General features: G+C 36.3%; 1 protein-coding gene across 9 annotated transcripts in view; it reads left to right on the forward strand.

Annotated features, from left to right (window-relative positions):
- The window catches only part of KHDRBS3 (KH RNA binding domain containing, signal transduction associated 3), a 199860-nt gene that overhangs the window by 80610 nt on the left and 95870 nt on the right, over nt 1-23380 (forward strand). For all 9 annotated transcript variants that reach the window (XR_002007132.4, XR_002007135.4, XR_010135055.1 and 6 more), the window contains exons 3-5: nt 4266-4382; nt 10394-10540; nt 19076-19215. Coding sequence is in view for 4 of the 9 variants with exons in the window: in XM_004047562.5 (XP_004047610.1) it covers nt 4266-4382; nt 10394-10540; nt 19076-19215 (404 nt within the window). In the remaining 5 variants the exon portion in view is untranslated. The remainder of the gene's footprint in view (nt 1-4265; nt 4383-10393; nt 10541-19075; nt 19216-23380) is intronic.

The following is a 23380-nucleotide window of genomic DNA, read 5'->3' on the forward strand; positions in this document are numbered from 1 at the left end:
CCTTGCTGTAGGTAAATAAAGGATCCTCTGTGAGTCTTATCTAAGTTATGTGGGTAAGAGTGGCCCTTTGCAACAAGCACTTTCCAGAAACACAAAAGGGTGGGGAGATTTCATAATCATCACTGTTTTTAGGTGCACAGGGCTGCTCAGGTAAAATTCAACGTTGTCACCGTGCTTAGCACTTTATCTGATATTTTATTCTTCATAATGACCCTGAAATGTAATGACTTTTATAAGCCACACCTGGTAAATGTGAACCTGAAAACTAGAAATGCTAAGAAACCGCTGTGTTCACATTTCTGATAAGATGAGGGCACTGTATGATGACACCCCTTCAGAACCCATAGCAAGTGGGACATCAGGAGGTGTTATGGGACTAATGGCAAAGAAGACAACTATGCCGCCTTCGTTGTTTATTATTTATATCATCCAGAAAGTCCAAAATACATACTCAGTCCATCTATTGGTTAGGCCTTTTCTTGTTGCGAATACCGACTATGACTAGCTTGAAGGATTTTTTCTTTAAACAAAGGAAAACAACAAAAAACAACAACAAAAAAAACCTACCTTCGGGTGTCCTATAGAATGCATGGAGGAATTGAACTTGCAAACTGAAAAGACAGTAATAAGGGCTTTAAGCCTAAGAAATTGTCTCTGGCTTTTCCCTCTAGCAGTGTTTCTTACCTGGGCCACAACTGACATTTTAAACAGGACACTTTGGTGAAGGGCAGGACCATCTGTTTCTGATGCCTGACATAGGCCTTTGCCCCTGAGTCCCAGTAGTGACCCTAGTCATTGTGACAACCAAATAAACATGCTAAATATTTCCAAGTGTCCCACAGGGAGGTGATGCAACATCTGCAGTTTGAGAACCTGCCGCAGCAGCCAAGCACGTTACCATTATTGTGACTCAGCTCTCAGGACATTCAGTATCCACATAATCAGTTCTAAATTTCAGAATCTCTTGACTTCCAGTCAAAGGCCAATTCGTTGGCCGATCTGGGTGGCCTGGGCCAGGTCATGCCATTTTCAGTGTGGTGGCTCCCTTGGTAGCCTTGTCCCACTTGCCATAGGTTCTGAAGGGGATGCAGTTCCACAGTACGTGGGTCTTGTTCAGATAAAATTGTATACATCCACAACAGTTAAATTCATCTGTTTATTACTTACTAATTTGGCATCAAGTATACGCAATCTGCTGGCTGCCCTCTTAGGTGATTTTCATATACTTTCTTACTTAATTCATGCGACCTGCACCCACAGTAGGTAATATGGTCTGTGTTTTGTGGATGAAAAGTCTGAGACTCAGGAGGGTTAATTTGACTCAGGAGATAGAAGTAACTTGACTAGGGAGATACATGGTTGAACAGAGTTGAGAGGAAAAAGAAGGGAAAATAAAAGTGTTTCTGGTTGTCACAGTATTCATTTATGTACTTTTTGTGAACAAAACACTAACAGAAGTTAAGTGGAAAAAAGAAACCCCTAAAGGTACATAAAAGTCATATAAAATGCTTTTTCTTTTTACCTGGAATGCTGTCAAGTGACCTTTAATCAATCATATCTTTCTATGGACTTCAGATTCTTCTGTATAAAATTAGATGTTTGGATTGGATGATTTCTAAAGCCTCTTAATTTTTACCACTTGGGAACTATTTGACCTAACTTAAGATGCAAGATAAATATGACTATTTGACTATCAAAATTTATTTTTGCTCCATTTTTGAAACCTATTAAAATAAATATAAATGAAATAAAAAGGCATAAATTTATGAAGATCAGAAGAATGAGAGAGTGAGACAACAATAGGCAAATGATGTCTGTAAAATTTTGGTGCTTGCAAAATAAATAGATAAATGGTAACGGAGACCAGAGAAAGCAGAACCCTGAGCTGGCAGACGGGGAAGAATTCAACCAGAAACATGTTCATTACTGTGGGAAAACTTGAGAGCGCTCAGGAATTGTAGGTAGCAATTACTGTAAAGGTGGATTTATGGATTAGAACTGACAAGAGTAGACTTGGTTGAAAGGTATAAGAAGTAGTTAGATCGCAAGATGTTCTCATCTTATAAAACCAGGCATCTGCCCCTCCACACTCTAGCAAAAGACCAGAGGTTTCCTGAAGAGGTTGAATTGGACAACTGTGAGGCTCCAAGATACAGACAGATACAACTGAAGATGGGGGTGAGATATCACACTGAAAATGAGGGAATTGTTTCCTTTAAATAAAAGTGTGTGTGCTTAGTGGTGGGATTCCCAGTATTCTGGCAGCTGGGCTTACACCTCCTCTTAAGAGACTGAGGAGTTTCTCTTCAGGGAAGTGCCTCGCCCAAGTGAAAAGAAATACAGATACTGATATTTCAGTAGCTCTTGATAAAATAACTCAGCTGCCATATTTGCAATGAAGACTACTGTTGCCAAGTCCCATGTATGAAAACAGAACTTCCAGTCAGCAATCTGGAATTTTTAAGAACAGATAGTAGAGGATTACCAGACATCTGAGGAAATCCCATAAAAGAGAAAGTGACCAGCTCACAAAATGGGGGAGGGGAGACTCTTGGAAGAAGCAGATACTTTAAACTCCAAGGCGGGGACAGGCTGCTGTCATCAATATCTTCAGAAAGGATGAGAAATTTAATTGTTTCCACAAAGTATAACAAAACACCATAAAGAAGAAACAGCTATAAGACAGTCCTATTCGTAAACATTTGATAGCAAAAATGAAGGAATCAGTAGGTATATAGGAAATGTATTTAAATTCTCCAGAAAGTAAAACAGAGAGACACAAATAATAAAAGAGAAATTTAGAGATAGCAGTCCATCTCAGGATGTCCAATGTCCAAATAATAGAATTTTCAGAAAGATAATAAAAGTAAATGGGGAGCTAGAATCAGGTGGGATTGTATGGGTCAGTACCCAGTCCCACCTGATTCTTGCTCCCCATTTACTCCACTTTTTCACTCTGTAGTAGTATTAGACTTTGTAAACTCTGCAAGTATAACTTTTATATTTAAAAATATTTTACTGAAAATGCCATTTTAACAAGCAAAAAATAATTACATGCAAAGATTAAAAATATATATTTGAGTTTTGGTTGAAGACCAATAAAATTAAAAGTTGGAAGGAAAAAATACCATTTAGATTTTTTAAAGTGCTAAGTACTTATTTCAGGAATATTACTTCAATTGCCATAGTTAGGTAAATTGAGGAACAATTTTCTCTCAGAAACAGCAGCACAGCAGTGGCATGGATCACGGAAGAAGTGGCTGCTATGTGAGTTTGTAATCAAGCATCTTGCCAAGGCGAACAGCTTCCTCCCTGCTGATTTTCTATTTGGTAGCAAGAAGTAGTCATGATTTACCTTAATTATAGCAAGGCTTTTAAAAATTGTGTGAAATTCCTGATTTTTTTTTTTGTATTCAAGGTGTATGTATTGAGTGTCTGTTACCTGGCAAGCATTGTTTTAAACAGTTTATTTATATTGACTCATTTAATCCTTAGAACAGCCCTATGAAGGTAGGTCTTGTTGTCATTCCTATTTTACAGATGAAGAAACTGAGGTATAGACAGGTTAGGTAACTTGCCCAGGTTTACTCAGCTGGCAAACAGAAAAGGCTACGTTTTAAATCATGGTAGGCTGGTTACAGAAGGCATACCCTTAATTAATTCACTACTATTCTGCTTGTTAAGGAACCACAGACATCTAAGGTTAAATAAATTGCCCACATTCCCATAGCTAGTTATTTTAGAAGCAATGAATTTTATTGTAAAGCTTCCATCAACCACCGAATGCTTAAAAACTCATCTAAGCCAGTCCTCTCATTGATTGAATAACTAGATCTAAGGGCTGACCAGGTAGAAGAACCAGGTATTCCACAGTGACCAGTCTAGTGCATGTTAGAGGCACCTGGTGTCATTTTTTCTCACCTACATTCTCATCCTAGAAGTGTTCATTCATGGTGATATTTAACGTGTGCTGAAACTGTTAGGATAGCAACCGAGGAATTCTGGGAAATTAGCTTCATTCACAGTTGTGGAATATAGCCATTACTGAAATAAATATAAAGAAATATATCAGGGTTTTTTATTTTACGTTTAGCCCCGTTTTATGTGGTTTGTGGGAAACATCATATTTTAATGCATGTAGCAGGAGCTTAAATATTTGCCATTAATCAATGATGTGTAGCACAGTACAATGTTTCTTAACATTCAAGATTAAGAAATTACTTTCAGATATAAATGCTACAAATTTGGTTGTTTATTTTTCCTAGTTCAACTTTGTGGGGAAACTTTTGGGTCCACGTGGCAATTCTCTGAAGCGTTTACAAGAAGAAACCTTGACAAAAATGTCCATCCTTGGGAAAGGTTCCATGAGAGACAAGGCCAAGGTAATATTAATTATAGAAAACGGCTAAGTTGTGTATCATGTTATATTATGTGCTCTTATATTATCCACTGTATTCATACATAGTTACATAAGGGGATATATTTGTGATACTGTTTAGAAAATTGAGTCACTCTGGTCAGCTTCAGAATATGTAGTAACTTAAACCTGCATCTGTAACCTTTATAGTCATACATTAAATAAAAACATAATACTTAAAGTTTTGATTGCAGTTGTAATATGTCACCTTGTAGGAAGTAAGGTAATATTAAAATTATCATGAAAAGAAATAAAAGCTATCTATAGTCTCATCATTACTGTTTGCATTTTAGATTAGTGTTTTTGGAGTCTTTTCTGTGCAGACCTTACATATAGTTGAGTTTATAATGTATATGCTTTTATTTCTTCTTTTTGTCTTTTATTTGATATTGTGTGCATTTTAGAATGTTATTAAAATTGATTTTAAGTGTTTTAGTAATTGCTTATTGTTCTAACACGTAATTGTTCTACTTAGATGTATTCACATTAATAGTCATGTTTTTTAACCAGCTAAAAATAGTGTTATTTTTGTTGATCATTTTCTTAAATATGCCAATTCTGAAAATTTTCTCATATCATAATGTGTGTCACATTGTTTTCTAAGGACACGTGTTGTTTTCTCATTATTAAAAGATTTATATTGCTGAGAACCAAATCCACATTGAGTGATCACATACCGTGAAATGTTGAACAATGATATTTTAAACACAGGTGATTTAAACACAATCCAACATCCTCACAAAAAAGCTATCTAAACAATAGCTTTTATAATGCAAATGGACAGTATTTGTTTATTCAGCTGCTACTGTGAGTCAGGCACTGTGTGAAACATGTTACATGCATTCCTTCATGTTATCCTTGGAAAAATGATGGGAGATAATATTTTCCTCATTTTACATGTAAGGAAACTGAGATTCAGAGAACTTGAGTATATTTTCTGGGTTAATTTGAGAAATTTTTTGTTTTTGATTAACACGATTAATAAAACCATGGTTTTCTGACAACAGCACCTGTATATTTTCGACAGCATTGGAAAACATGACATGTTTCAGATTTGTGTGGGATACTGTTTAAAAGTACAGATTCCCATACCTCTACTTGTTTAGGGTAGAAACTCAAAATGAATTTCAGTAGGTGTTTGAAATGATTCCAGTGCATGGCCTGGTTTTTTTAATTACTCACTAAACATTGCTGTCTTAAATTATGACTTCAATTCTCTGACTCATCTATTCTAGCAGTAGGAGAAAATGAAAACATATATTTGGCCAGTTGGTCAGAAATTATGTGTATTTTGCAGGAAAGTACTCTACCCTTGCTGATATCTTAGTTCACGCTCTAATAAGGCCATCTGGTAATGGGCTGCACGATATGAGCAGTGAAACCTACAAGCAGGATTCCACTGTCCCACTTATTTAGTTTGTTGTTAAGGGGGTTGGTCAGAACCACTGCTTGGTCAGAAGCAGTGTTCTGTAGCATACAGTGGTAGTTATCAGGGCATCCACCAAGAATTTTACAGGTAGAAGGGAAACAAGGAAGGCAAAGCTTTATCTGGATTGTATGCCCAAGTTAACAGCAAGTGCCTGACTACCCATGTAATGAAAGGGATCCTAAATATTATCAGCTTGGTGTCAGGGCTTGGTGGGCCTTCCAGATGATATTGTCATATCAAGGCTGTCTGCTGTTGGCATATTGGACACACAGCATGTCAATAGCCAGTGATCCTTTTTGAGGGGAGTCGGTGTTATGAAGTAATGCATGACTTCCCTCCTGGCCACCGTGGCCGTTTTGCTGATGAGCACCTTGAGTTGCATGGAGACTGCTGGGGATTAAGGTGCTCTAGCATCTGCTGCAATGAGTCCTCTTGACTACCTGGCTGAATGCCGGCTCTGCATTTGCATGGGACACCCTGTTTTTACATGATTGACCCTCTTTTCCAGATCACCCATTCACTGGTTCTTTCATTTCTATGTCTTTGGAAATCAGTATGGTGATTCTGCAAGTGGCTGATTGTGTATATTTCATCAAGGCACTCAAGAACCAGGGAGGGGAGTAGCATACATTGCGGATTTACAATCCACTGAACCCACTGTCAGTGGACTGGGACGAGAAGTCTCCTTACCTTCTAATCCCATAAGCCCCACTCTGCTTGGTGGCCCTCAGTGGAGTGGCATTAGGTCAGAATCAGTTCTGTTAATTCTCAAACTGTCTAAGTGTTTCCTCTGCTCGGTGTAAAGTCACTCTAGTAAAATGTCCAAGATCCTTGCTGGGATCTGAGATTCAGAGAATTTGAATATATTATCTGGATTTATTAGAGAGATTCATTGTTTTGGGAGGACTAGGAGGAAGCTCACACACTAGGAAATATCATAGTTACTGTATGCAAGCAGCCTTTCCCCTGGGTTTAACATAGCTCTCTTATTCTCTGCATGTTTGGTTAAGCAGAGATTGATCGTAGGCCAGGAGATGATAAGGAGGAGTAGTAGTGAAGCATGAGAATTGTCGTCTCCCTTCAAGGAACTACCTCGGCTGTGTAAGCAGCATGGGAAAAGCATCACCAGGCAGGCTTTTGCCGTGTGGAAGGCTCTGTGGCATTTCAGTATTTGAGTACTCAGAGTTGTTTGAATCCTCCCAAATGTCAGTGTGTTCTCAGGTTTAATTTATTCTTAGGTTTTCACTGTTATCCAGACACTGTCCTGAGTCTCACGTAAGAGACGGCTGAGCATCTGTATTGTTATTCAGCCACACACAGACTTGAACTCTGCACCTGTTTGTTGGCCCTGTCAACCTGTGGCTGCAAGCAGTGCACCCTAGCTTACTTCTGGCTCTTTGGGCTTGAACTGATAATGTAAAGCCCCAGTCTGTCATTTTCTCTCTGAACTCTTTTCCACCAGCTTTGTCTATCTCTTGTCCACCTGTACTCCGCTTCCCATTTTTGTCCCATACTGCGCTGTAGCCTCTGTCACATGATCCATCAGTTATTCTTTCAAAAGCATTTTACTGAGGGTGACCACAGATGATCATTTAAGTAACAGGTTTGCAACTTAAATGGATACTGGCCAGTCATGGTGGCTCATGCCTGTAATCCCAGCACTTTGGGAGGCCAAGGCGGGGGGATCACCTGAGGTCAGGAGTTCGAGACCAGCCTGGCCAACATGGTGAAACCCCATCTATACTAAAAATATAAAAATTAGCCGGGCATGGTGGTGCACGCCTGTAATCCCAGCTACTCCAGATGCTGAGACACAAGAATTGCTTGAACCCGGGAGGCAGAGGTTGCAGTGAGCTGAGATTGAGCCACTGCACTCTAACCTGGGCGAAAGAGCGAGACTCTGTCTCCCAAAAAAAAATAAATTAAAAAAAAAAAAGATACTACTAGTATCCCATCTGCTGTATTATAATCAGATCATCACTGTCTGAATTCTTGAATATTGATTTCAGTTGATCCTTTTTACTAGTTTTAGTTTTCAGAAGTTATCAGTTAATATGTTTATTTCTAAAGAGATTCCCATTGCTTATTATTTTAATCTCATCCATTTAGATTTTCAAAGGGTTCACTGTTAAAATCTAATGTGAATATAATTTGTTTTCTGCATTTATTTGCTACATTTATGAAATTATGGGAGTCATTATTGATGTATATCAGTTGGTTACATAGCATAATAATCATGACAGTGCTCCGGTCTGTTGAGCCTTCAGCTTGTGCCAAACTTCATGCTGGATGTTTTGCCTGCATCATTTATACTATACAATAATAGAATAAATAAAATGATAGTGATATAATAATTATCATTACTATATTTATCATTTACTGAGTGCTTATTATGTGCAAGGCTTCATCCTAAAGACGTTTTGTTCGTTAACTCCTTTATTACTATAACAGCCTTATGAGATAAGTACTATACTATTATTTTCCCCACTTAAAAATCACCCCTTTAAGATGAGGGTAATGTAATCTGCCCAAGTCATACAGTTAATGTTGGATTAGGGGTTTAATGCAAAATTTCAACATCTGTGTTTTTCTCCAAATAACACATTGCCTGTCATCATTAATCTATAGAGTAGTTTGGTAATAACTCCCCTCTCTGTGGGATTGTACCATGGCTACAGCTATGATAAGAAATCCTCTCTGTCCAGCTTAAGTTTGTGATAGAAATAAAAATGCTTGAATAAGAATGAACAATTATAATCTTTCATTAACATCATTATTTTGGTACTCTATTACAAAAGGATAAGTGTTTGTTTCAATAATTTGTGCTTTCAGGGATGAATTGCTGTACATAGAATGCGATTTTTAAAACTTGAGCAATGAGAGAGATTCAGATCAGATGGTTGAAATGTTCTGATTAGAACAATGAAGAGTTGGCGTAAGATAATGTTTTTTATAGTCAAAACAAATTTAAAAGGAAATTTATAGAATATTATGGCAGCTTATATTTACATATATTCCCTTATATTTTTTCCTTTCATTCAGTTTCTGGCCTACTTCTGTTAATGTGATGGAAGCTAGCATGTATTGGTGCCTGTTATATGTTAGGCAGTGTACTAGGTAGTATATACACTGTCTCCTTTTGCCAGCATTTATATAAGGCTGTCCCTTGTATTCTCAGTAGTTCTGCATTAATATACATGTGCTACCAATAAACAGATTTTGCAAATTAAGTATTAGATTACATACAGTCTGTCTAAACTCATATGGCTAGTGACTGGCATAGCTGAGATGAAATTATAGCTGACTAAATCCCATGCCCATTTCCTGCTCTGTGTATTAGTCTTTCTTTTCTTTGTCAGAGTTCAAATTAGTCAAGTAACAGAAGTTGAATCCTTCAAGGGTGAAGTCAAGGGTTATGTGCCTCTAGCATTTATTTTATCATTGGCCTCTTGCTTAATTGTGAAATTAAAAGGTGGTATTGCCAGGAATTCCTGGGGTTCTCTTGGTTATGGGATAGCCTTTATGAGAGACTAGAAAGATTTCTTATCTTTTGGAAATTAGCCTCAGATTCCTGTTAATCTTAATCTGTCTGATACTAACATTGGAAACAGAGACTAATGGAAGACCCAGATTCTGAAATCAGGACCTAAAATTGAAGGTTAGTTAGGAAAAGGCAGTGGAGCAAAATCAGTAGTTCCTTAACGATCTGTTTTTTCTCCTCCTAGTTTTCCTCCTGCATTTCCTTATGGAAACAAACAAAGATTAAAAACTTTTGTCATAATTATGTAAAATAATGTAATAAAGTCTTTCATTTTGTTTTATTCACTGTTTTATTCTCGGATAGAATATAGTGGTTGGTATGTAGAAACGTTTTTTGAATGAATATGTGAACGAGCAAATTGACATAGCAATGAATGAATGTTTAATCATTCATTCAGCGAATCTTTGTTGAACATCTGTATACCAAGCACTTTTCTAGACATGGAAAATGCATCACTAAGCAAAGCAGTCACAGTGTCTGCTCCATGGTAATCACTTTTTACTAAGAGAAGATAGAAAATAGACATGTTTTTTAAAATAAGGTATTTCAGATAGTGATAAGTGCCTTGTACCAGCATCACAGAGACGCACATAGCTAGTGTAGAAGTGAGCACGTGAGCTCAGCCAGGTTGAGAAGCACAAAGGAAGCGTGGGCAGTGGCTGCGGAGGGTTGAGCAAAGGAGACTGGAGAAGGTGAAGACACCCTAGCAGCAGAAGTGAGCAGATGATGGGGCTCCTACAAGTCAGCGTCTGGAGTGGGACATTATTCCAGCAGCAGTAGGAAGCCTTTGAGTGTGTGTAAAAGCCTGGGAATATCAGGATCACATTTATAGCTTAAACCTTCTTTTTTAGAGTGTTGTCTACTGTTGCATGAATTTTCTGTGACAACCGCATGCCAAATGGATTGTTTTTATTTTGGGGGGTTAGTTTTTATTTATTTATTTATTTATTTTTCATTTCTTATAATGACACGTTTTTAAATGTGATTTCTTTTTTCTTTTTTTCAGGAAGAAGAGTTGAGGAAAAGTGGAGAAGCAAAGTACTTCCATCTCAATGATGATCTCCATGTTCTCATTGAAGTGTTTGCCCCACCTGCAGAAGCTTATGCCAGGATGGGACATGCTTTGGAAGAAATCAAAAAGTTCCTCATCCCTGTTAGTACCATTTTTCTTGATAGTTAACTTGTACTTTAAAGTCTTTGCTTTAATCCTTGATAATTCTTGTCTGTAACTGTTATTTGCATAGCTCCTTTTCTGCTGAAAAGCTGTATGGACATCACCTCAAGTAGACCTTACAGTGTCCCTGTGAATTACTGGGCATTATTCCTTATGTATATATGAGGTGTTAGAATTTCAGGAAGATTTAATCATATGGCCAAGGTTACATGGCTAAAAAACTTGCATAGCACAATCACTAGTTCAGGTTTTGAAACGCTTTTCCTACGATTTTATGTGACACTGTACAATTTTTTTGTTCTCCAACACAAAACCATTAGTGCCTCTGTGTGCCATGCACTGTGCTTGGTGTTGGCATGCAGACTTGAATAAAAGCAGCCCCTGCCCTCATTTAGTATAATATAATATGTAATTTAGAGGAAAAGAGAAACATCAACAGATGATTTCAGTACAACATGATAAATATAACAGGCATAACCATAATGAGCCCAGAGGGGATGGGCTATTTGCCAAGTATTTTGGATGTTTTGTTAAAAATTGACTGTTTTAACCCTTTCAGACACGTTGACATTGCTAAGGATGTGACAATTTAAAGGGAATACATCTCTACCTCTGTTACCAAAGTTGATTTAAGTCTTTTGTGTGATTTGTATGCTCTTGATAAAAGGACTTTTTATGTCATTTGCGTGCTCTTGATAAAATGAATTGTAAAGCGTCAACACTTTGGCTCTGCAGACAATTTATTTTAAAGAAGCTGACACATCTGCCAAGTAGTTCTCTGGATAAGACTGTCTTTGGTTATCCCAGGTTAGTTTGGTGGATTGACTTACATACTACAGCACATGTACTGTGATTATATTATCTGTGAGGAAAACAATTATTATATTTATAGGGAAAGGATATTTAAATCACTATTGCCTTTAAAAAGCCAGGACATAGAATTGCATTAAGTATGTAATAACCTGGGAACTGAAATGGCTGGTATTTTCTTTAGTTCCCATGAGCAAATATGACAATCTATTTCTTCTTTTAGTTTAAAACAAAATTCCTAAGGGCTTACTATGTGGTAGGCAGATGTGAACTAATAAAATACATGATCCCTCCTGGAGTTTAATGGCAAAGTCAGATATGAGTCAGTTTTTCATATAAATGACTACAAAATTGAAACTATGGCAAGACCACAGCTAAGGAGAGGAGTACGTTTTGGTGATCATGCAGTGTGGACCAGGCAGTGCAGATCTAGCCAGGTGAAACAGATTCTCTTTTCCAAAGATGGCTGCAGTAGCACCATTTATCCCATGACCCTTACAGTTCTTCCCCAGAGGTAGACTCTAATTTACCTCACACAGAATCTGGACTGGCCAAAAGAGTCTTTGCCTAATGAAGGTCACCAAGATTTTCTACTGTTTTCTTTTAAAAATTTTTCAGTATTCTTTCACTTAAAATACCTTTTGAGTTAGTTTGTATATTTGAGGTTAGTCTCTAAATTTATTTTTTTCTAGATGGATATCAGTTGTCCTAGCACCATATGCTGAAAAGACAATCATTTCCTCATTCAGTACCTTAGTACCATTGTTGAAAATTGACTAAACATAAATGTAAAGGTTTATTTCTGCATTCTCAAATTCTTTTTCACTGATTTGTATGCCTACTCTTAATGCCAGTAGCATGCTCTTAATTACTTTAGCCTTAAGTAAATCTGGAAATCTAGGTTGTGTAAATTGTCCAACTTTGTTCTTTTTCAAACATTTTTTGGCTTTTCTGGCTTCTTAGCATTTTCATATATGTTTTAGGATTAGCTTCTTAATTTCTATTAAAAAAAAAGCTGGCTAGGATTTGATAGATATTATATTGAATCTATAGATCAGTTTGGGGATAATTTTCATCTTAACAATTTTGAGTTTTCCAATCCAGGAACATGAAATGTTTCTTCACTTTTAAAAAAGATATTTTAAAATTTTTCTCAACAGTGTTTTATAGTGTTCAGGGTGTCAGCCTTTTCCTTTCCTTTTGCAAAATTGATTTGTAAATATCGTATGCTTTTTGATACTATTGTGAGTGCAATTTTTAAAATTTCATTTTCAGATGGTTACTAGTGTATAGAAATACAATTGAGTTTTGTGCATTGATTTTGTATCTTGTGATCTTGCCAAACGTGTTTATTAGTTCCAGTGTGGTGTTTTTTAATAGAATCATTACAATGATTAAGTGGAATCCTAATTAGTGGAATACAGGAGCAAGTCATCTGTGAATAAAGACAACTTAACTAGTTCTTTTCCAATATGGATGCCTTTAATTTTTTTAATGTAATGTTGTTATTCTACTCTATTCCATTCCACTCCATTCCGTTCCTTGTTACACTGGCAAGAATCATCAATGCAGTGTTGTTTCTAAAATTGGAGGGGAAAGCATTCAGTCTTTCACCATTGGCTATAGGGTTTTTTTATTGCTACCCTTTGTCATGTTGAAGAAGTTCTCTTATATTTCTAATGGGTGAGAGTTTTTATCATGAATAAATGTATAAACATGGGTATTTAATTTTGCAAATCTTTTTCCTCCTGAGATGATTGTGTGGTTTTATTCTCCTTTATTTTGTGAATAATAGTGTATTACATTAGTTGATTTCAGATGTGAAGCCACATTTGCATTCCGAGGTTAATTCCCACTTGGTCATGGCATGTAGTCTTCTTTATGTGTTGCTAGATATGGTTTACTAATAGTTTGTTAAGGATTTTTACATCTGTAATTATGAGGGATATTGGTTTGCCGCACAGTATTTTTCTGGAGTCTTTTATATTAACTTATACTATTTTGGGTGCCCTTCATTTCTTCCTGTGGATAGAGCTGCCATATGGTATTATTTCTTTTCAGCCTGAAGGTTTTTCTTTAGACTTTCCTGTAACCTAGGTCTGCTAGCAAAAAGTCTTTTGTTTTTCTGGGAATGTCTTTATTTTACCTACATCCTAAAAAATAGGTTATATAATTATTGATTGATCGTTTTTGTTTTTTGTTTCTCCAGCACTTTGAATATGCTACTATGCTACCTTCTGACCTCTGTTATTTTTGATGAGAAGAGTCATTAATCATTTTGCTGTTCTCCTGTGTATAATCTGTTGTTTTTCTCTTGCTGCTGTCAAGATTTTTTCTGCCTCTGTTGTCCGCAATTTGGGTGTGATGTATGTTTATCCTATTTGTTGGCTAAGCTTTGTGCATCTATAGGTTTATGTTTTTCATTAAATGTGGAAAGTTTTCAGCTACTTAAACTTTTTCTGCCTTTCTACCCCCCACCACACCCCCTAATTCCAGTTACGTGTATGTTGATACACATGGTGGTGTCTCATGGATTTCTTACATTCAGGGTTTTTCATCCTTTTTTCTCCATGTACCTCAGACTGGATAATTTTAATGGACTAGTCTTCAAGTTAACTAATTCTGCCAGCTCATAGCTGTTATTGAACTCCTCTAGTGAATTTTTCATTGTCGGCAATACGCTTTTTAAATTTTCTTTTGTTGCAATTCCAACATCTGGGCCCTCTCCAAGACAGCCTCTTTGTACTGCTTTTCTCCCCCTGAGTATAGGTCACGTTTTCCTGTTTCTTTGCATGTTTCTTAATTTTTTGTTGAAAAGTCTGTATTTTCAATAACATAGCAAACCTGTAATCTGTTGTATTTTCTTCCCAGAGGGGTTTTTGTTGCTGAGGTGTTTTTTTTTATTTTTTTTATTTTTTTGGTCTTCTATTTCTTTAATAATTTAGTTGGAATAAATTTGCAGCCTGTCTTCCTCGTAGTTACAGCTAATAATATCTCTGTTAATGTGTTTTTGTCTTGCTTTTATTTTTAAACCTGGCCTGCTAGGGATGTTGTCTGTGTCAGCACTGCTTAGTGGACAGCCAAGGGGAGCTCGTGTTCAGACAGCTGTGTAAGTGAGGTTTCCATCCTCCGATGATGGAGCTGTGTGTGTACATAGGGGAGTGGATCCAAGAAGACTCTCGTCATGTCCACCCTGGCTTTTCTGTTGCTCTGGGATTCCTCCTGTCTCCGCTGCATATATGTGCACTCACCTTCAGGAAAGGTTGTATGGAGAGCTTTGCCTCACTCTCTTCTTGCTGTCCATGCATATAGCCTTCCATCCAGCCAGAGGTGTGTGGCGAGCTTTTCAAGACTGTCTCATTTTCTGAATTATCTGTCCAATTTCTGGCTAGCCTGATGGTCAGTTTCTTGACGCTACCCAAGATGGCAATACTAGGTGCATCCTTAGGCAAGCAGGCCAGACTCTTATATTTCTTACCTGAAATGTAGCACTTTTTAATGAATAAATATATTATATTTTCAGTTTATTGTGTACCATTAGTCAGTTTTCAGACTCCTAAAATGGTTACTTTGAACCATTTCGTCAGTTTTTATTTTGCTTTTTATGGGGGAGGCTTTGCTGAGCTCCTCCCTTAGCTGTACCAGAAGTCGCATGTCCTATTAGTACCTTTTGTTTTTAACTTACGTGATTTTGGACCTTGTTCCTATGAGCATATGCAGTTTTATTTCATTCTTTTAATGTCTGCATAATATTTTATTATATGCATGTTCCAGAGTTTATTTAATTGGCCCTCAAATAATGAACATAGAGGTTACTTCTTATAGATCACAATACAAACAGTGATCCTAGGATTAACCTTGGACATAACTATTGGCCTATTTTGGCAAATATAGCTGAAGAGTAAATTCCTAACAGAGAGCCCACTGAATTTTTATGAGTTACTTTTAATGATTTAATTTAAAAACTTTTTCTCCATTCTTCAGGCTAACATACATTTGAATAGATTGTAAGCTCACTGGATAGTCAAGTCCTGCTTACACATATTTACTCAAAATTTTAATGGCTTTTCTGCTCTTTACAATTCATGATGGTGTTACTGTTGTAATAGTTTCACTTTTCAGACGGGGAGTTAAAATGATAATTTAAAATGCAAAATTACAGAAATAAGTTAGTCTGTAAGCTACTATGAATGATTTGCATTCTCTACTAATTTAAAAGCATTTTTCAAAGACCAAGAAAATACTAACTATAATGGTTATATCAACAGTGTCCATTTGACACCAGGAGAAACAGTCACCTAGAATTTTAAAAAATTGTCTACAATCACATAGCTGTTAAGTTCAGGTGGTTAAATTTAGTCTTAGCCTCAGAAGTGATTGACTCAAATTCCATATTTCTTTCCCTACTACGCTATTGTTAAATGTAGTTTTTCAAAGATGATATCTTAAATGGACGTTATAGTTTTTGTGATACTGTTATAATCACCTAACCTTACTTAGAACAATACTTTTTAATTTTTAATTTGTTTTCGAATAGGGCCTTGACTGTGTTCTTTTTGCATGAATCTATTTTTAACTTCATACAATTTAGTATTACACCTCCTAACACTTTTCAGCAGGTCAAATATTTACCATTTGTATAGCATATTATATTTAGAGCTTTACAAATCACTTATTTAGAATGTGTTTTACAAATTATGTATTAATCTTCACACATTTTCAGTAAAATGGCTGGGAACATACTAATAGGCTTATTTTAGAGAGGTTGAAATAGTGATGGAAAGAATCAGATGTTTCCCCTGAGGTCACAATACCTGAAATAAGTCAGGGAAATAATTTATATTTACAATAAAATATTGACTCCATTCTTAATTTTTCCTGTCAGTCACAGTTACTTGTATTGGTCATTATTTGCCTTCTCTTCTTCCTGCTTTGCAAGTGTTAGCTGATTATGATTTTAACTTTCTTTTTGATTGGTGTTCATATATTTTTAATTCCAGAATGCCTTCTACTACAAGTTTCAAGTCATTTTTTGCATTCTGCTTTTGAAAATTTTTTTTAAATAAATATCCTGAATTTCTTTCAGGTTTTTAATTCTAAATAATAAATAATTCAGGAATCTGTCTCCTCTAAATGTTCTATTTACACTCGAATATGCTCATGTTTCTTCTGTCTTAAAATCCTCTGTTCCTCCCTGCAAACTATGATCCTTTCTGTCTTGTTTTCATTGTGGCCATACAGCTGGAAGAATCTGCCTGCCTTTAATTTCTGTGGCTTACTGCTATTTATTATTTATTCCACTGAAATGGATTCCATCTCCACCTTTCACCCAAACTATTTCTGACAGTAGTGGCTTTACTGTTAATGAATCCCATAGAATTAGGACTTGCTGTTTTGACAGAATGTAAATACAACACTGACTTCCTGTGGCTTTTATAATGTAATATCTTCTTATCCTCCTCAGTTTCTTGCCACACCTTTTCAGTATACTCTGTGAAGATTCACTCCTTATGTTTTCATCTAAGACAAGCTTGTCCAACCCATGTGCCACATGTGGCCCAGGAAGGCTTTGAATGTGGCCCAACACAAATCCGTAAACTCTCTTAAAATACTGAAACATTGAGATTTTTTTTTTTTTTTTTTGGTAGTTCACCAGGTATCATTAGTGTTAGTGTATTTTGTGTGTGGCCCAAGACAATTCTTCCAGTGTGGACCAGTGAAGCCAAAAAAATTGACCCCCCAGAACTAAGAGCTGTATAGTTTTAGTTATTTACAGTTAGGTTTCTTGATTCATTTTGTTCTAATTTCTGTGTATAACATGAAGTATGTGGGGCTCTCACTTTATTTTTTATTTGTTTATTTGTTTATATTTATATGGCTTTCTAGTTATTGCAGTACCAGCTGCAGAAGAGACTACTTAAAAAAGCAGTTGACTGTAACTTATATCTGAGCTCTGTCTTCTATTTCATTGATCTTTTTTAAAGATCTTTTTTAAAATTTATTTTTCATTGTACTTTAAGTTCTGGGTTACATGTGCAGAACGTGCAGTTTTGTAACATAGGTATACACGTGCCCTGGTGGTTTGCTGCACCCATCAACCCGTCACCTACGTTAATTCTCCTAATGTTATCCCTCCCCTAGCCCCCCACCCCTCGACAGGCGCTGGTTTATTATGTTCCCCTCACTGTGTCCATGTGTTCTCATTGTCCAGCTCCCACTTATGAGTGAGAACGTGCGGTATTTGGTTTTCTGATCTTGTGATAGTTTGCTGAGAATGATGGTTTCCAGCTTCATCCATGTCCCTACAAAGGACATGAACCCATCATTTTTTATGGCTGCATAGTATTCCATGGTGTATATGTGCCACATTTTCTTAATCCAGTCTATCATTGATGGACATTTGGGTTGGTTCCAAGTCTTTGCTGTTGTGAATAGTGCTGCAGTAAACATACATGTGCATGTGTCTTTATCCTAGAATGATTTATAATCCTGTTGGTATATGCCCAGTAATGGGATTGCTGGGTCAAATGGTATTTCTAGTTCTAGATCCTTGAGGAAACGCCACACTGTCTTCTATGTAGTTGAACTAATTTGAACTCCCGCCAACAATGTAAAAGCATTCCTATTTTTCCACATCCTCTCCAGCGTCTGTTGTTTCCTGACTTTTTAATGATCGCCATTCTAACTGGTGTGAGATGGTATCTCATTGTGGTTTTGATTGCATTTCTCTAATGGCCAGTATGATGAGCATTTTTTCATATAACTGTTGGCTGCATAAATGTCTTCTTTTGAGAAGTGTCTGTTCATATCCTTTGCCCATTTTTTGATGGGGTTGTTTGCTTTTTTCTTGTAAATTTGTTTAAGTTCTTTGTAGATTCTGGATATTACCCCTTTAGTTCTCATCCTGAGGCAGGACTTCTTGTAACAAACTTAACTATTTCCTTTTTGATCCTTTAGACCTGAACTTTCCCTTTTTTTGTAAAATAGGTTACATTTAAATTTACCCATGTCTTAGCTGATGATTGTTGAATGGAGTTTGGGGTGCTAAGGAAGCAGGAGAAATCAAGGACGACTCCTAGAGTTTCTTAGTTGAATATTTTGATAATAATTTAAGATGAAAGAGCAAATTTTCAGGAATAAGATTATGTGTTCCATTCTGAAAATGTTGAATTTCACAACTTGTATAATTTTCTACTGGAAATGTACAAAAAGCCTGTGTCCCTGTGGTTCTTAACTACATGAAGGCTATGCTGTTGTATATATATATATATCCTTCCTCTTTGCTAGAGTGAAGTCCTTGGGTGCTGGGCTATGGCTTAATTCCTCTTTGTTTCTCTGTTACTTGGTTCATTATAGATAATCAATACCTGCTAGTTGAATTGAGTTGTAAATAACAACACCCATATATCAGTTTTATGGTATTTTAATTTTATTATAAATGTCTCACTTGCAAAGTATGCCCAGAGAAAGGTTAGTGGCTGATCATAGAAAATTTTAGCTTGAGGAAAAAATGCTGTAGTTCTTTTCTTCCTTTTTTACAAAAATTTATTATCACATTTTTATTTTAGCAAATTTGTATTTTGTTTTGTAAATTCAACTATTTTCCTAACCCTTTTTTCTATTAAGAATTACTTGCTTTTTGTTCTAAATATTTTTGCATTTCTAATATGAAGTGAATTTTGCTATCTTCTGTCTTTTGTGTAGGATTATAATGATGAGATCAGGCAAGCACAGCTCCAGGAGTTAACATATTTGAATGGTGGTTCAGAAAATGCAGATGTTCCAGTGGTTCGAGGGAAACCCACCTTGCGTACAAGAGGTGTACCAGCCCCAGCAATAACCAGGTAGGTGTAATTTTTTTTTTACTTTAACATACCGTGGCAGCAGTTTTAATATTTCCTTTATTAGTAGCCAAAACCAGTTCTATCTGAACAAAACTTGTATTCATGTGGGCATGGTGGCACATGCCTGTAGTCCCAGCTACTCGGGAATCTGAGGCCAGGAGTTCGAGGCCATGGTATGCTACGATAGTGCCTATGGATAGCTGCTGCACTCCAATGTGGGCAACGTAGTGAGCCCCTATCACTTTAAAAATCATAATCATAACTTTTTTAAGCCTATGGTCAAACAATGTGGTGTCATATTAAGGGGATTTACTTTGGAGTGAGATATTCCTGGGCTTAAATATAATCTGTGACACTTATTAGCTGATGATTCTAGGTGAATATTATTATTCACTGTAATATTACTTTTTTAATTTTTTTAAATGAGACTTGTTTTTTATGTAAGTAATCGCATTGATATGAAGATTGGGCTAGCAGTCACTTGTGTTTTGCCATTGAGTAAACCATCAGGCTAGTTCATTGCAACATCACCAATCCTAAGCGCAGTGTCAGACACCAAGTCAGTGTCCACATGCTTGTTGTCATTTTATTCACTGTAAAAGCTCTGTGGCATCTGTAAATTCCTGAGCTGGTCTAGGCACACACATTTTTTATTTCTCTCCTTGGACTGGCGATTAATGTTAACGGGAAAATGTTTTGAAGAAATCATAAATCTGATATGACTATCTCAAATTTATTTGAGAATTATTTTTAATTTTTCAATCTTTGAAGTCAGTGGAAAGAATAATGCAAATTTTTCAATTAAACTAGTGACTATGGATAAATTTTTATTTTAGATAGAATTTTGCATGAAGTAATTTAAAATAGCATTCTTGTATATCTCTAAGTTTATTTGGGAGAATAAAAAGTCACTTCCTCAATTATGCATTGCTGATTAGAACAATGTCAGAGCAGTTATGCAAGAAACAGATATGGGTATGATACCTGTGGATTTTCTCTATTAATAAAAAGAGCTAATAGTAATAGGGTTGCTATTGATGATTTTATGAGATAATTTATGTAGGTACTCAGTAAATGGTAAATCCCTTTCATTTCTATTTTTTCTACCATTAAATTTACTTGAAATCTTAGGAACTTACTTACCTGCTTCATTATTTTCATGTGGCTGCTGTGACAAATTACCACAGATTTTTTTTTGGCTGAAAATGATAGAAATGTATTCTGTGATCGTTATGGAGGCCAGATGCCAAAATCACTATCACTAGGCCAAAGTCAAGGTGTTGGCAAGGTCATTCTCTCCCTGGAGGCTCTAGGGGAGATTCCTTTCATGTCTCTTCCAGTTTCTGATGGCTACAACATTCCTTGATTTGTAGGCACGTCACTTTAACCTCTCCATCCTCACACTGCCTTCTCCTCTTATATCTATAATCTTCTGCCTCCCTTTTACAAGGAGACATGTGATTATATTTAGGGCACACCAGGATAATCCAGAGTAATCTTTCCATCTCAAGATCTAAATCACATCTGTAAAATTTCTTCTTCTAGATAAGGTAATGTAACTAGATAAGGTAACCTTGTCTAGAAATTTCTTTTTCTAGATAAGGTTCCTGGGATTAGGACAGCATAATTTTGAGTGACCTACTAGTCTAGTTAGTTTTATCTTTGCTGTGATAGGAGCTTGTACATTTACAAGCCAAATACAACAAAATATATTTTATTTTATTTTGTTTATTTATTTATTTTTTGAGATGGAGTGTTGCCCTGTCACCCGGGCTGGAGTGCAGTAGCACGATCTTGGCTCACTGCAACCTCCGCCTCCCGGGTTCAAATAATTCTCCTGCCTCAGCCTCCCGAGTAGCTGGGATTACAGGCACCTGCCACCACACCTGGTTAATTTTTTTTTTTTTTTTTTTTTTTTAATAGAGACGGGGTTTCACCATTTTGGCCAGGCTGCTCTCTAACTCCTGACCTCGTGATCTGCCTGCCTTGGCCTCCCAAAGTGCTGGGATTACAGGCGTAAGCCACCATGCCCGGCCAACAAAATATATTTTAAAAACTCTTCTGAAAGTCTCCAAACTTATCCCTACATTACCAGTTTATGTTTGTTTGTTTATTTGTAAATGCAGATAAATAGTGCATGTTCATTCATAAGTGGCTAGGTGCATTATTGATGCCATTGCAGACAGCAAACCTCCCAATCAAGAAATTATCTCCTACCCCTTTGAAATAATAGAGACTCAAACATCTGTCCTCAAATCTCACCCAAAAAGTGAACAGAAAGTACATATAGATAAGTAAAAAGAGAAACAGTCCAGGCACAGTGGCTTATGCCTGTAATCCCAGTGCTTTGGGAGGCCAAGGCAAGAGGATTGCTTGAGGACAGGAGTTTGAGACCAGTCTGGGCAACACAGACAGACCCCATCTCTGCAAAAATAAAAATAAACTAAAAAGAGAAACATAAGTCTCCCACACATGACATTTATATGTCAGCATTCCAATCTTCTTAGTGAAATATAGATAAAAAGGTATCTCTGTATATATATACAGTTTATTTTTAGTGATATATATATATATATATATATATATCTCTTATGATGAACACTATATGTAGTATTCATCATAAGAAATTATTTACCTGGTGTATTAGTTTCCTGTGGCTGCTGTATATAACTTTATGCAAGTAAGAGTAGTACACAGAAAAGTGCATGTTACAACATTTATTTTATATATATACATATCTTTATATATGTGTGTATGTAATAAAATTAACCCAGTGATATTTCACTTAAGATTAAATTACTCTTACACCTTTTTGCAGAATACCAGCACAGAATGAATATCCCCTCCAGAATACAGTGTGGAGAATCGAGCACATCCGCTGCTGTTGTTTAGGGGATACTGTGTTCCTTACACTAGATCTGCCATTTTTACTGAATATAATTTATAATTCAGTTGTTGGTTTCTAAATTAAGTTGTTGAAAATGTTATGAACAGAGGAGGAAGACAGAAGTAGTTTTTTTGTTTATTTTGAATACAGTACCTGGACAGATACCTCCATCTGCACAGATGAAAACTCATCCCTTGTGGTTACAGCATATGCATTGCTTGTCATTTAAAGCTGTTTTTAATATCTTGATGGTTAATATTCTGTGATAGCATTATTTTTAAGTTCAAATTTTAGACCCTAGTTTCAGTTTGTGGTGGAGTAATGATTGGTTCAGTGCCAGAGTTAAATACCTTTATTTGCGTACTTATGGTTACCACCTGTGTACTTGAAATCATAAGCAGCTCATATGCTAGGCACCAGCAGGGCACTGAACACACAACCCACTTTCCTTCCTCCGTATGATTATGGTCTTCCTTGGTCCCAAGTCCTTTAAACACCTTGTTTCTACAGTACAATGTTTATATTCATACGGCAGGAATTCAAAGCCTTCTCTGTACGTGTTTTCTCAAATCCTTTGTACAGTTTAGTCTTTACTGATTATTTTGCCATATTTCCTGTGTATTTAACCAACCCTAGGGTAGAAGCTTTGTTTCATAAAGTTGGTGCTTGTATTCTTCTATATCTTTGCTCACTTGTTTCTTCTGTCTCGCCTTTTCAAAATCATTGTTACCTTCAAGTCTGAATTGAAACTCATTTTAACAAACACTTATATTGCAGCTACTATTGGTTGAGTACTTTTCTAAGGACTTTACAGATATTAACTAAGTTATGCCTCATCATAGTCCGATGAGGTGGGCACTGTTTTGTTAACATCACCATTTTTCAAATGAGGACAGTGAGACCAGGGAGGTAAATTCTTTGCCCAAAGTCATGCAGCTAGTGGTTGATAGAGCCAGGTGGAATCCAGGCAGTCTGCTTTCATAATCCAAACCTCTCCTCTCTGCTTGGTCCTTCCCTTGTGTTTTGATCCAGAATAAGTAATAAGTTTTTTTATTTTTTCCCATTCCCTTACTGTAGTTCTCCCAGATAATTTTCATTCTAGCACTTTTATTGTGTTTTCATTATGGCACATGATCACACTTTTAATACAAGATGAAAAGACTTAAATAGTCATGCACCACAAAATGACATTTTTGGTCAAGGACGGACAGAACATGTAACAGTGGTCCCATAAGATTATAATAGAACTGAAAAGTCCCCATTGCCTAGTGACGATGA

Source organism: Gorilla gorilla, chromosome 7, assembly GCF_029281585.2.
Source record: "Gorilla gorilla gorilla isolate KB3781 chromosome 7, NHGRI_mGorGor1-v2.1_pri, whole genome shotgun sequence".
Classification (NCBI taxonomy): Eukaryota; Metazoa; Chordata; class Mammalia; order Primates; family Hominidae; genus Gorilla; species Gorilla gorilla.